This window comes from Rhinopithecus bieti, unplaced genomic scaffold, assembly GCF_001698545.2.
Source record: "Rhinopithecus bieti isolate Rb0 unplaced genomic scaffold, ASM169854v2 scaffold_2574, whole genome shotgun sequence".
NCBI classification, from domain to species: domain Eukaryota; kingdom Metazoa; phylum Chordata; class Mammalia; order Primates; family Cercopithecidae; genus Rhinopithecus; species Rhinopithecus bieti.
In genome coordinates this window covers 2,603,859-2,619,319 of record NW_016804493.1, presented here as the reverse complement: position 1 = coordinate 2,619,319, position 15,461 = coordinate 2,603,859, and the positions used below count along the sequence as shown (strand labels likewise).

Sequence of the window (15,461 nt, the reverse complement as noted above, 5' to 3'; positions counted from 1 at the left end):
TTTTTTTTTTTTTTTTTTTTTTTTGCTTCAAATATATTTGCAACTTTTGAATGAAACCATAACTCCTTTAAAAATATAAGCAAGGCATGTCCAGTTAATCATACAAGTTTCCATCTAGATTGTTTTCAGATAGGTCAGATTCCTTGGCCACTAAGTTCTCCTTGAATCTATTGGTAGAATGAGTGCATAAAGAAATATTTTGGAAAACAGTAAGCAAGCAAATATGACCTTATTCCACTGTGGAGAAACTACAATTTTGCATTACTGGAGATACTGCTGTAGTTCTTTTATGTAGTAGTAAATAATTACTTTTTAAAACGTATTATATATATCCAGTTGAACCTGGGGAAGACTTTGTTTTTATGATTTTATTTCGATCTACTCAACATTTGTCCTTACGTCTTATCTTTGTTACTGTTGTCATTCAAGGTGCTGTCTGTATTATTTACAAAGAGATAGATTGATGAACCGGATCGATTTTAGAGAACTCTATCACCAATGGAGGCCAATCTTCCATTCCTCAAAAATAGCTTTTTTTTTTGAGATGGAGTTGCGTTCTTGTCTCCTAGGCTGGAGTGCAATGGCACAGTCTCGGCTCACCACAACTTCTGCCTCCTGGGTTCAAGCAATTCTTCCTGCCTCAGCCTCCCAAGTAGCTAGGATTATAGGCGCCCGCCACCATGCCCAGCTAAATTTTGTATTTTTAGTAGAGACAGGGTTTCACCATGTTGGCTGGGCTGGTCTCAAACTCCTGACCACAGGTGATCTACCCACGTGGGCCTCCCAAAAGTGCTGGGATTGCCAGCATGAGCCACTGCGCCCGGCCATCTCAAAAATAACTTCTAACTATCAGGAAAAATCTTACACCTGGTGAAAATCTAAACGTTTAGTTTTTGTCAGGGCTAAATCATGTAGATGAATGACATATGGAACTGTGCACGGATTAAACAAAGCACAAATAAAATGTCTCAGCTTGAACCTTATCTAATGTTCAGTGACAGTATGTCAATGGTCTGGCTAATGTGATCAACAGACAACAACAAGAGATTTCAGGGTCTAAAGGTGAAAGTGAGAAGAAACTCCATCTCTATTTTGCACTTTCCATCATTTCTTGTCTCATTCTTTGTTGTGGTTCTCCTGCAGATAATATAAGTTTAACACAAAGCTTAAATCACAAACAGAATTGTGGAAGCCTGCTGGAATGGTTCTGTGTTTATGAACAAAACTGGAGAGATAAACAGCAGAGAAAATGGTTGTCATTAAGCGGTAAAAAACATATTTCTCGTCAGGAGCGATTTGCACTTTATTCTGAGTACCCATGGCAGAGACTGTGAGACACATGCGTCCCCGTTTCCCTATTCAGGTTCACTTTCAGCCACAGAACTTGGTTTGTGTACTTTCAGCCACAGAACTTGGTTTGTGTACATTTGCTTCGAGGTGGATCGAAGGCCTCTTGGCAAAAATTAATGAAGTCCTGCTCTCTAAAATGGGTACCTTCAAGCCGAAAAAGCCCCTCAAAAGAAAAAAAAGTTGGTGCTCAGATGCTTAGTAGAAAAGAAATAGAGAACACAATATATCTAAAAGATGACTGAAAAAAAATCCAGAACTCTTTAATAGGAGAGTTCAACTCCTATGCCTTAGGTTTAATTAACGTATAATATCAGGGACTGGATTCATTGTTGAGCTTCAGACTATCCTAGCCATAGTCTATTTTGATTGGGAATTGCTTGTCTCTTCCTCTCAAATAAAAATGCTGAGAGGGTTGGGAGAACACTTCCTAATGACAGCTTCTTTTGAGTAGGTGGTATGACATCTTTGAGGGATGTCCACCAAACAGATGGAGTGATGGGACTAGGTATCTCCAGTTAGAAGGATGATGGGAGTTAACTCATGATCAAGGTTGCAAACTCAAATATCTCCTGGGACTAGAGGTTTTCTTAAGAATTTCAAAAATTCATGTGTGTATAAGAAGTCACCTGATACTAAAGCATTAATCTATTTTGTCCATTTTAATATTATACATGGCTGGGCATGGTGCACACCTGTAATGCCAGCACTTTGGGAGGCTAAGGCAGGTGGATCACTTGAGGTCAGGTGATCCCTAAACCTGTTTCCAGTCATCCTCAAGACAATGATAGTGGTAAAACAATCCTCTAAAACATCACTTGAGGTCAGGAGTTCAAGACCAGCCTGACCAACATGGTGAAACCTCATCTCTACTAAAAAAAATACAATAATACAAAATGAGCCAGGCATGGTGGTACATGCCTGTAATCCCAGCTACTTGGCAGGCTGAGGCAGGAGCATCTCTTGAACCTGGAAGGTGGAGGTTGCAGTGAGCCAAGACTGGGCCACTGCACTTCAGCCTGGGCAACAAGAGCAAACTCTGCCTCAAAAAATATATATTTATATTTTATATACAAATATATAAATGTGTATTATATATATATGTGATATATATATATATAGTATAATATATCACTATATATCTCATATATTATATATTATATATATATCATATATATACACACAATGTGGGCCTAGGGCTGAACTTGATTGTGATCACCAGTTTGCTAAATATGGTCTCAGGTTTCATATATATATATATATATATAAAATACATGTGATATGCTCAGAAGGCAAAATAATGGCAATAGTAATTAACATTATGGGCTAAGTACTTTGTAGGTATTGAACTTACCTTCAGTTATCCTTATAATGGCCCTAATAATTAGCTGGTATTGTTTGCCCATTTTACAAATATAGACATTAAGTGACACAGAGATTAAGAAACTTGTCCAAGTTATATAGCTAGTTAAGAGTCTGTACTCTCAGTCATTCTGTGTGCAGAACATCTTAGAATTTAAGGTTGTGTGTTTTATTTTTAATTGTCTGCTACTCTTCTTCCTTAGTAAATATTTAAGGCTTGTACTACTTAATCACTACTCTTGGAGACTAACCCTTCATTTTCTACCACCATGGCCTAAAAAAAATATTTCTCTATCATCTACTAATAGTCCTTTGACATTATGGAAAATGCTATGCTTTTGAAATCTAAATAATAGGTTGTGTGGTCTTAAAACTGTGAAACTGGCACTTAGTGGGTTTCTCTGGTTGCCTCCACAGAGGGTCTCAAATGTCATCAAGGGAATAAAGTTGCAAAGCCTACTGTAAACTGAATTTGCATAGCTCTTGTGTATGAGATTCAGACAGATTTAAAATACCTTAAAATCTGGATAGAAACATACATGATTGGAGCAACAGCAGGAAGAACAGCTAGGACGCCATCCCTGTTGCCATGAATGAGGGCATCTCCACTCTCATGTCTGTAGGTGTGCAAGTGCAGGGCACAAATACAAGACTAGATGAGAGATTTGCATCTAAATACAAATTCCCTCACATCTGTGAAGATCCTGTTTCCAGCACCGGCACACCTCTCCATGCCAGGTGCATGCTCCTCTTTATTGGTGGTGTCAAACAAGGCTCAATATTTCCTCACAAGGCACATTCTGGATATTGCAATTATTTGGCTTCTCCCAAGAGGCAGCTTATCAGAGAAAACTTGGATTCAAGTACCCTGCTCAGTTAACAAATGATATACTGCTATACTACTTTAGGTATTTTTAGGAACTGATTTGCATATTCATTCCAAGGCTTTTTTCATGCATTTTAAACACATACTCAATTGCCTACTTGACAGCTACTCTTGAATATCTAAGATACATTGCAAATATATGGCGGCTAAACTGGAAATTTCCCCATCCCTAAACCTGTTTCCAGTCATCCTCAAGACAATGATAGTGGTAAAACCATCCTCCAAATGCTTGGGGAAAAAACCTGAGACTCTCCCACATCTTTCTCTCTCAGAGTTCATTTCTTATACATCTCTTTTCTAGCTTCCAATTCTCTACCATAATACACTGCAGACAGATCCACATCCTGCCACCTTCACAGTCACCACTTGTTTCAGCGTCTGTCACTCCTTACCTGGAATTCTAGAACCATTTTCCTGTTTCCCCAGTTTGCTTCTTGCCTCTCCAATCACTTATTTACATAGCAGCCTAGTTGAATTTTTTTTTTTTTTTTTTTTTTTTGAGACCGAGTCTTGCTCTGACACCAGGCTGGAGTGCAGTAGGGCGATCTTGGCTCACTGCAAACTCTGCCTCCTGGTTCCAGTGGTTCTCCTGCCTCAGCCGCCCGAGTAGCAGGGACTACAGGCATGCGCCACATGCCCGGCTAATTTTTGTAATTTTTAGTAGAGACGAGGTTTCACCATGTTGGCCAGGATAGTGTCAACCACTCTCTTTCTTGAAATCCTGATGTTGTTATTGGGATGAAATCCAAACTTCTTAGCATGGCTTGTATTATCTGTGGGCCACCCCCCACACTATACCCGTCTTACACCTCAATACTTTCTTTCCTCACTACACTATAGTCAGATTCGCCTATTTTTTAGTTCTTCTAAAATATTAAGTTGATTCTCCACATGAGGTTTTATTTATTCAGAGACAGTATCGCTCTACCACCCAGGCTGGAGTGCGGTCGTGCGATCTCGGCTTATTGCAACCTCTGCCTCCCAGGCTCAAATGATTCTCCTGCCTCATCCTCCCAAATAGCTGGGACTACAGGCATGCACCACCATGCCTGGCTAATTTTTGTATTTTTAGTAGAAACAGGGTTTCACCATGTTGGCCGGTCTGGTCTCATAATCCTGGCCTCAAGTAATCCACCCACCTCAGCATCCCAAAGTGCTGGGATTACAGGGATGAGCCACCACACCCAGTCCACATGGGGTTTTAAATTTGTTGCTTCCTCTGCCTGAATTTCCTCTACTCTTTACCTGGCTGGTTCTTCTCATCCTTCAAGTTTCACCTCACATGGTAATTCTCAGATAATTCCTCACCAACTCTCTAATTCAAACAGTCTCCCTCTTTTTTTTCCCCTTATGCTTTGTTTTCTCTCAAAGAACCTACCACAATGTATACATCTGCCTTCGTTTATGTATTCATTTGTGTAATGCTGTACTGTACCCTCCAACACTCTAAGTTTCATTATAGCAGGAGGATTTTCTTTTCTGTTTATCCACTACTATACACCCAGTTTACTGTCAATGTGAAACACAAGAGCAGCTCAGTGCGTGTGACACAGAGGAATGCAGTGATTTCTTTTGTTTGAGACGGAGTCTCACTCACTCTGTTGCCCGGGCTGGAGTGCAATGGTGCCATCTCGGCTCACTGCAACCTGTGCCTCCCAGGTTCAAGCAATTCTCTTGCCTCCACCTCCTGACTAGCTGGGATTACAGGCGTGCACCACCACACCCAGCTAATTTTTGTATTTTTAGTACAGATGGGGTTCCGCCACATTATCCCGGCTGGTCTCAAACTCCTGGCCTCAAGTGATCCACCTGCTTCGGTTGATTTCTTAATGTATGGACATTTTCACTATTCTGCTTTCTGAAGTTCTAGCAAATCTAAGAATCCATTAGGGAAAGCAAGATGTCATCTAATTTCACCCACCATAACTCAACACACAGAATACAAACTCCCACACACTGGGTAAGAGAAATTCATTTCTATTGCTTTCCCCACAAACCACTGTGAGCTGCAGAAGGTCATTACCAATATCATGGTACATGGTATTTGTTCAAAGAATTATCCAGTCCCACTGTGCATGCAACTGAGAAAGAGAATAAATTGAGTGCTTCAGTTTAGACAGAAGAAGTAGCTGCCTCTGAAAAACTGCCTTATTAATCACTTATCTGACCAAAATACCCTGAGATGATTGAGGACACAGCATGCTGTCAGCCCAGAAAACAAGCACTATGTCCCTTTCCTCAGCACCAAGAACACAGTAAGTGCCAATAGTCTTACGTGAATTAACATATGTAAGATAGAGGAAAATAAATTATTTCAAGTAAAAATCATCAGACAACTTTATGAACACAATCTTCCTATTAGGCACTTTTCAGATCAATCTTCTAGTTGCCACAGATCTTTATCAGTGTTAGTCAAAATACACGGATATGTTCTCAGTGTTTTATGAATTCAAATCTGGATGACAGATGTTTCCAAATAGCAAACTCTTTATCCCCCACCTCTAGTAGGCTTTGTACCTCCCACAGAGGCAACCATTTCACATTGACAAAAACCATATAATGACAAGTAGCTGAGCCTTGCCAGTATTGATGATATATTAGGATAATGGTGTGGGCAAGTGAGTCAGAAAGATTTATGTTCAAACCTCAGTTCTACAATTTACATGTAACACAATCTCTTTAAGGCTCGGTTTTCTCTGTACAATAGGGATTAAGTAACAATACCTACCTTCCTAAGGTGGTTGTGGGCATTCCAGAAATGAATGCATGAAACTGATCACAGAATACCTGAACCTACTCTATTATAGTCATAATAATAATGATAATAAAAACAGTTGCATTGATCTTGATCTTATGTTTATTTGAGAAGAGAACAGTAATCTGAGTGTTACATAGATCTCATACTCCTGGGTGGAAAAGATTTTGGCTCCAGTTCAGCTCTGTTTATTCCTTAGCTGTATGAGATAGGCAAGTCTTTTAATCTTTCTTCACACTTGATTCCTTATTTTTCTGGTTAGTGAAGTCCATTTTCTACCTCAATTTCACAGGTAAGAAACTGAAGCTTAAAATGACTCATCAGAGTACCTGGATATGCAAGTGCTCAGTATCATTTCTAGACAACCTGAAGCAAATCACTTGCCTGTAAGAGCCAACAGTCAGCCCCATTTTACAAACAGAGAAAAAGCACTCAGAAACATGATGAGGACTAAAAAAAATGTTTCTATGATAACAGCCTTGCAGAGTCATTTCCAGATATGTTGGTTCTTTTAATTATCATTTTTATTACCCTTTTTTTCCCTTTATCTATGGGGAAGCTACAACCTACAAAATTACGGTAGTTTAGTATGACGAAACTCTGCTGACACCCAAGCAAGCATTTTCTCTACTATTAATCCCTTCTCCTAGTCCAGTTGACCTATGTTATGAATAGCTACAATGGAGCATCCAAATGGCAGACATAGACAAACCAGAATAATATAAAAAGTCTTCTTGCTACATTCTTTGGCATTCTTGAAACCCAAGCATATTGGTGAAAGGTTGGCCTCTAAATACGAAAATCCACCCATTCTCTTAGAGGCCCTTTGGGTTCCTGTCCTCTTCCTCCAAATGGAATCACTGTCTTCTCCCCATTACTTTGTAATTTAGCCTATTAGGAAACACCTTTTTTCTTGTTGTTGTTTTGAAATAGAGTCTTGCTCTGTTGCCCAGGCTGGAGTGCAGTGGCGTGATCTTGGTTCACTGCAACTTCCACCTCCTAGGTTCCAGCAATTCTCCTGCCTCAGCCCCGACTAATATCTGGGATTATAGGCACGTGCCACCACACCCGGCTAATTTTTGTATTTTTAATAGAGACAGGTTTTCACCATGTTGGCCAGGCTGCCCTCGAACTCCTGACCTCAGCTTCCCAAAGTGCTGGGATTACAGGCATGAGCCACTGTGCCTGGCCAGGAAACACCTTTGAACTAGAAGGATTGGAGTTCTTTAATCTGGCTCAAATTGCAGTCATCGCTATAAACGTAGCGAGAAGCACTGAGAACTGAATACACAGAAGGGGTTACCTCAAAGACCAGTGTCTCATTGGTGGGCCCTGGTGCGTACAGACGTTCCGGGAGGTTGAAGGAGCGCTGGTATTCAAACGTGGTCCCAGCGAAGGGGAACTCCCCAGGCCAGTCTATGCTCCAGCCCCCGGTGAGGTAATACTTTTGACTGAGGCTTCGAACTGCGAGGTAACTGGAGGAAACCTGCAGCTCCTGGATTTCGATGCTTCGGGCACCAGCTGGAATGATGACCACCGGATAATATTCTAAATGGAAAGAAGAGAACCCGTCTGAATTCTACCCTATGCACTGTTGAAAAGGGACGAGAAATGGCCCCTGACATGTAGTGTTCATTTTTATAGAGTGAGGTTTCTGAATCATTAGCTAAATTCATTCTTACTCTATGAAGCAAACATGATCGATGATTTCATTTTCCAAATAGTAAGAACACTAGAGAGAAAATGTATGTGGCTTCCCAAAGCCTTCCAAGCATGTTTTCTGTGGACAAGAAATACACTCTTCTCCTTCCCAGACCAAAAAAGGTCACAAAATTCAGGAAGATTTTTTAAAAATCTTCCTAAGACCAAAGTGGGACGATCACCTGAGGTCAAGAGCTTGAGACCAGCTTGGCCAGTGTGGTGAAACCCCATCTCTACTAAAAATGCAAAAATTAGCTAGACATGGTAGCAGGTGCCTATAATCCCAGCTACTCAGGAGGGTGAGGCAGGAGAATTACTTGAACCTGGGAGGCAGAGGCTGCAGTGAGCTGAGATTACACCACTGCACTCCAGCCTGGGTGACACAGCGAGACTCTATCTCAAAAAAAAAAAAAAAAAAAAAAAAGAAATCTTTCTAGAAGAAACTTTGAGCCATGTATCTTCAATGATGAAATTCAGAAAACAGGGATCAAAAGTTTAATTTTACTCAAGATATTTAGGTAATTCACCTAAGTTTCACAATGTTTCTTTGCTTAACAAATGCACTTGGACATACAAGGGGCCTGGTTGGCATACTAAACACGCAAAGCAGAAAGGCATTTATTTAGTATGTTTCTGCGAGGTAACGAATTGACGACATTCCTCACAACTATCCTCCCTTACTCTTGCACGTGACAAATGCCACCATCACTAGTGTGTCCAGTGAACTAGTAAAATGCTCAATCACATTTGGCGTGACTCAAATTTGTTCAGGAGCAAAAGTTGTATCTCATTAGCAATAACAAACAGCAGCATCTCTCACCATTTGCTTTATGCTGGTTGAGGTACAGGCCTTTATAAAACTTGCAAGTTGAATTATCACCTTTGCAAACACCACATGCATCTGAAACTGCTTTAGAGCCTAGTTCATGATCACATCCCACTAGCTGTGACAAAAACAAAAAACATGAGAAAATCAAAGATCAGAGAAGCCAGAAACTGGGAATAATTAAGAGATACATGGTTCTCTGCATTTACACAACATTAGGGAAGCAGTACAGCTTATGGTTAAGAATCATAGCCTCAAGTTGGACTCACTTGGGGTTGAAATTCCTACCCTGACATTATTAGATGACTGGGCAAGTTATATAACTTATCTAAGGCTTAGGGTCTTCATTGATGAAACTGGAATAAGAAGTCACCATTGCTACTAGAACCAGCTGAGATTATTCAGGCCAGCTGTGTGACTCCAACATAAAAATGCTGGACAATAGACATGCATGCATGTGTACAAACACACACCCTTAAAAGATCAAAGGGCTCAAACTAAAATTAAAATGGAAAAGAAAATGAGCAACCAAAGTGAAAGGAAAAATAACTGGGGACAAATAGTAGTAGTATTTCAAAATACATTTGTGAGGTTCTCATCATGTAGTAAAGGTACTTAGTACACATGCAATAGAAGTTTATTATTTACATTTATTTTTTGAGGTGGAGTCTTGCTCTGTCCCCCAGGCTGGAGTGCAGTGGAGCGATCTTGGCTCACTGCAAGCTCTGCCTCCCGGGTTCATGCCATTCTCCTGCCTCAGCCTCCCGAGTAGCTGGGACTACAGGTGCCCGCCACCACGTCTGGCTAATTTTTTCTATTTTTAGTAGAGACGGGGTTTCACCGTGTTAGCCAGGATGGTCTCAATCTCCTGACCTCGTGATCCACCCATCTCAGCCTCCCAAAGTGCTGGGATTACAGGCATGAGCCACTGCGCCTGGCCTAAGTTTATTATTTACATTCTTATTTCATTTTTACAACTCCTATGCAAAGTACGATATAGCATCATCTCCTTCTATATATGTGCAAGTAGAATGAAAAATAAACTAAAATAATTGGACAAGGCTCATGCCACAATGAAGAATGTACATATGGTGCTCGGCCAGGCGTGGCAGCTCACACCTATAATCCCAGCACTTTGGGAGGCCGAGGTGGGTGGATCACCTGAAGGCAGGAGTTCAAGACCAATCTGGCCAACATGGTGAAACCCCATCTCTACTAAAAACACAAAATTAGCCGGGCATAGTGGCACGCACCTGTAATCACAGCTACTAGGGTGGCTGAGGCAGGAGAAGCATTTGAACCCAGGAGGCAGAGGTTGCAGTGAGCTGAGATTGCACCATTGCACTCCAGCCTGGGCAACGAGAGTGAAATTTCATCTCAAAAAAAAAAAAAAAAAAAAAAAAAAAAGCGCTCAAATCCAGCGAAACACTTTGCCCTTTCCCTCTATGCCACCTGCTTTTCTGCAGACACACCATCTCTCACACACTCTTCACAGTACACATATGATATGATGAAACACAAGCATGCTCATAGACTCCAAAGCAGAAACATTCTCTTACTTCACAAACCCCGTCAATACAAACATCATTTTTGTTTGGGGAGCAGGGAGTTCCATCTTTCACTTTGCCGGACATTGCAAAAAAAAATTCAAAGTTCTCAGCCTTGCAGTACAGTTTGCATCGATCTTCCTCTAGAAGCAAAGAGATCAAGATAGGAAATGGTCAGGAGGAAACTAAGGAAAAATGATACAACTGCCAAAAGGATGAATTAAATTTACTGAGAAAGCTGTCATGATGAAAATGGAAAATGTTATGCACAGTATTATATGCATATGTGCATGTGTGTATGCACATATAAGCCCATATTATGTGACTTTCAAAGCACGAGTCCCACTTAACAATCCATATAAAACTAATTTAAGAGTAATATGTAACAATTTTATTTTTCTCATCCTTAGGGATAGTCACGATACACATGATCAATGGGTTACTATCCACCCTCCCTGGATAATAAACCTTTCAGGTTTCAAAGGCCTGATGGTCAGCCATTGACAACATAGAAATGAAGTAGTGTTGTTCGTGTTCTAATAAAACCTGATGAAACAAATACACACCAGATTTGGCCAGCAGGCCATAGTTTGATGACCTTGATTTAGGGCATGGATTACTTTAGATATTTACTCAGTCTGTTAAGAGAAAAGGTTTTAGGCACCAGGGAGAAAAGGCATATGGTTAGTCATGTTTGTAAAACATATATAGAAAAAAAAAAACCATGTCATAAAAATGAAGAGAAAGCAAATAAACTCATCCCGAAGGCTACAAAATGGTAACTTCTATTGGCCCTTAAGTCCCTGAGATGTTTCTGATATCAGAAGCAAAAATTAAAAATAAATTATATTTATAGAGCTCTTGTTATCAGAAAGGAGTTCCTATGCCAATTTCTCAAATAGAAAGAGCTCTTCTTGGCCAGGAATTCCAGATGATGTTTCTCCCAAGAGACCTTCTGTGGGCGATATTGAGCGATATCCCCTAACAACAGTTTTACAAATGTGTCAACAGTTGGCAAATAGTGCTTCATAAAATCTCTCAATAAAAGACAAAGTCAAAACTCAAACATGAAAGGATTTAAATTATCACAGTTCAAATATGCAGATATGTGGGTGGGTTAAAAGTTTCTCTCTCATCTATTTTTTTTTTTTTTTTTAATAGCAGCTTTATTTAATGCCTCCTAGTTTCTGCACATGAGATTAGGGAGTTGGATGACCTATATACCCTTTCTTTTCTCTATCATTTTCAGGAATTAACAAGTTTTAGAAAGTTCCTTTTTTTTTTTTTTTTTTTTTTTTTTTCCTTTTAGCACAGATTCCTGGGTGAGTTTATGAGTCCATTAGAAACACAGAGAAAAGAAGGGGACAAAACCCCACTCCTGTAGCACAGAGATTGGCCACATTTATGAACAAAGTCTTCCCTTGTTCTTTCTTAACTGCAGGAATATCACAAGACCTTAAAGTCATGGTCAGTCTCCCCTGATGTAAGTATCAAAAGGAGACAAGGAGAGACTAGAAGGCCTTAACTTTTCTGTCTCCCTCCATTGAGAGGTAAGATCCTAAGGCTGGGAGTCTATGTTTGATTCAGTGCATTCTCCTACGCATCTAGCAAAGTGTCTCCTACACAAAAAGAACTCAGTAAACATCTGTTGCATGCATGAATGAAATTGCATGCTCCCTACTCAGTGAAAATTGCAATACAATTAGTGAAAGAACTTTGAAACCAGCAAACATTTTCTAAATTGCAAAATGTATTTGCTTAACTTTCTTCTTATATCTTCAACACAGAATTTATTTAAGGGTGATAACAGGACCGATTTAATAAACACTATATTTAAATGAAAGACGTAATGTGATAAAGGCCAAGGAATATCCATGAAACCAAAGCAAAGAATAAAAGAGGAAGTAAAAGGAGGGACAACAGAGTCATGGAGAAAGAACCACAGACAGGAAGCATGGGTTCGCAAGAGTATACAACCAAGAGAAAGGAAATCTTCCAAGTTTGGAATTGGAAGCAACTGCAGCATCTGCTGGGACCTGCTGTATAGCATCCTTCCTTTGAAATCACTCAGTTCCTGGTAGAATGCCTCTAGTGATGGGGAGCTTATTACTTACAGAGGGAGTATATTTTCATTTTGGACAGTTAATATTTAGTTACTTATTCATTCATTTCAAAAGTTATAACCATTACATAAATATATAACAAGTGCTGTTCTTAGATGCTGGAGATATAAGCAAGCTCAAGATAGAAAAAGCCTTAGTCGGCCGGGCGCGGTGGCTCAAGCCTGTAATCCCAGCACTTTGGGAGGCCGAGACGGGCGGATCACGAGGTCAGGAGATCGAGACCATCCTGGCTAACACGGTGAAACCCCGTCTCTACTAAAAAAAAAATACAAAAAATCTAGCCGGGCGAAGTGGCGGGTGCCTGTAGTCCCAGCTACTCTGGAGGCGCAGGCAGGAGAATGGCGTAAACCCGGGAGGCGGAGCTTGCAGTAAGATGAGACCCGGCCACTGCACTCCAGCCTGGGCGGCAGAGCGAGACTCCGTCTCAAAAAAAAAAAAAAAAAAAAAAAAAAAAAAGAAAAGAAAAGAAAAGAAAAAGCCTTAGTCCTTGTGGAACCTAAATTCTTGTGGGGAGGAAGATAACAAATAAATGACTAGATAAAAATACATTCATGCACTGAGAAGAGCTATGAAGAACAAAATGGGATAAAGGGTTCAGAGAACAACATGAAGGAAGAATATTCTGACAGGCTGTCAAGGAAGGTGTCTCTGAGGAGATAATATGGCTAGAATGTTCTCAGCCCTTGAATTCTGTTCTCTAAAGCAATTTGAAATAAATCGAACATCCTTCCTATTCAATAGCTCTTTGAAGTTTTGAATGTAACTCGTTTCTCAGTAAACCTCTATACGTCCCTCATTACTTCCTCCTAAGACACAGCTTTGGAACTGTCATGTCTGTCTCTATCTATGCTTTATGGACAAACAGTCATGACCCAAAACCACATCAGTGCTCCTGAAATGGCTGGGCTGATACTGAGCAAAGCTGCACAATCCTCTCTTGATTTGGAAGCTCTACTTGTTATAATGATGCCTGTAATTATATAAGCTTCCTTTATGATCACTGATTAATATAGGTTCATGTCGAGCTTTTGCACAGAACAGCCCATGAATTGTCATTAAACTTAGTCTCTTTCCAGTCTACACATGGGCAGTTGGGATTCTCATACAATCCTGTTTCAAGACGGCATGAATACGTTTTGATAAATCGAATGGATAGAAGTAATGAAACAACTGGAATGATGACACCTTATTCTACATAGGTAAAAGCAACTACCTTAAACTGTTCTGCTGTAACTAATGTTTTATTATTCAGTCAAAATAAAGAAATATTAATTTAAAAAGTAAAATACAAGCCATAATAACTTTAAGTATAGTAAGTACCAAGAACCTAGTATAATTTTTATTTATGATTCTGTGTGTGTGTCTGCATGCATGCACACACTTTACAAACAGGCCTTCCCATGCTTACAGTTAACTGACATGTCAGTTAGTGTATGGTGCCTCTATGGGGTATATATGGTTTCATGAGTTTTTTGTCTGGACAGTTCATACCCATTTCAATTAAGATCCCTGGGAGACTTAATTGCCAAAATGTCAAAGGTAAGTTGAGAAACATAAGTACATTCCAAACATATGAAACCTTAGGTTTACAGATGTGGGAGACAAGAGGTATCTTATGGGGAAAAAAAAATAGTGGAAAAATAAACAAAACCCATGGAATGAAACACTGGGCCAGGATGGGTCTGGGGAATGAAAGGTAAACATGGAAACTCTTTCATACAGGCAACAATTTCTTCTATATTGTTCAATCACATTATTATCCACATACAGACTTATTTGAATGTCATAGAGACCACATTACCTTCCACTTTTGTATAGGGTTTCCACTGGTAGAACCATCCACGGAAAGGTTTGCTGTTATATTCTGCGCACTGTTGAGCCCGAAAATCCAAGCTATTTTCATTACAAGGGTTAATGTTGCACAGCTGATAAATACGGCTAGAACCTGGACAGAATTTGCCACCATACTGAGGCCTAAAAATGAAATTAATAAACTTTAATGTTATCAATCAAAGGGTTCACTGTTAGTCACATACAATAATAGAAAGAGAGGCAATCAGGATGAGCATTGCCACAGTGTATGCAAATGCGCACAGTCTATTACAGGAATGGAAGTACATAGCATACAATTTACCACCTTCCTTCTTGAATCTAGGCTGGACAAACTAATCAATCAGGGAATCTTTTTTTCTAGTTCTTTTCTTTACCACAGCTCCCTCATTAAAATTGGCATGCTAAATCAAATTTATTTGCCATCACCAATCTAATTTTTACATTCTGTCAATTTCCCTAAACACTGTTGAAATAATATTTACTTTTTATTTTATTATTTTTGAGACAGGGTCTCACACTGTTGTCCAGGCTGGAATGCAGTGGCATGATCTCGGCTCGCTGCTGCCTCCCCGCCTCTCTGGCTCTGCCTTCTACCTCAGCCTCCCAGGTAGCTTGGACTAGAGGCATGCATCACTACACCTGGCTAAGTTTTATACTTTTTGTTGAGATGTGGTTTCACCATGCTGCCCAGGCCAGTCTCAAACTCCTCAACTCAAGTGATCCACCTCCCTCAGGCTCCCAAAGTGTGGGGATTAGAGGTGTGAACCACTGCATCCAGCCTGAAAGAATATTCTTTTGTTTTTAAATTAAAAAAATTTTCTTAAACTTTTATTTTAGGTTCAGGAGTACATGTAAAGGTTTGTTATACAGGTAAATTGCGTCTCACAGGAGTTCGGTGTACAGACTATTTCACTGCCTAGGTAATAAGCATAATATCTGATACATAGTTTTTCAATCCTCTCCCTCCTCCAACCCTCCACCCTCAATGTCTGTTGTTCTCTTCTTTGTGCCCATATGTACTCAATGTTTAGCTCCCACTTACAAGAATATGTGATATTCGGGTTTCTGTTCCTGCCTTAAG

General features: G+C 39.9%; 1 protein-coding gene across 1 annotated transcript in view; it reads right to left on the bottom strand.

Moving 5' to 3' along the window:
• ADAMTS18 (ADAM metallopeptidase with thrombospondin type 1 motif 18) overlaps window positions 1-15,461 on the bottom strand; it is a 157,442-nt gene that overhangs the window by 29,850 nt on the left and 112,131 nt on the right. Inside the window, exons 13-16 of the mRNA XM_017868658.1 lie at window positions 14,349-14,521; window positions 10,437-10,567; window positions 8,872-8,995; window positions 7,654-7,898 (exon numbers count right to left, since the gene is read on the bottom strand). Of these exons, the coding sequence (XP_017724147.1) occupies window positions 7,654-7,898; window positions 8,872-8,995; window positions 10,437-10,567; window positions 14,349-14,521 (673 nt within the window). The remainder of the gene's footprint in view (window positions 1-7,653; window positions 7,899-8,871; window positions 8,996-10,436; window positions 10,568-14,348; window positions 14,522-15,461) is intronic.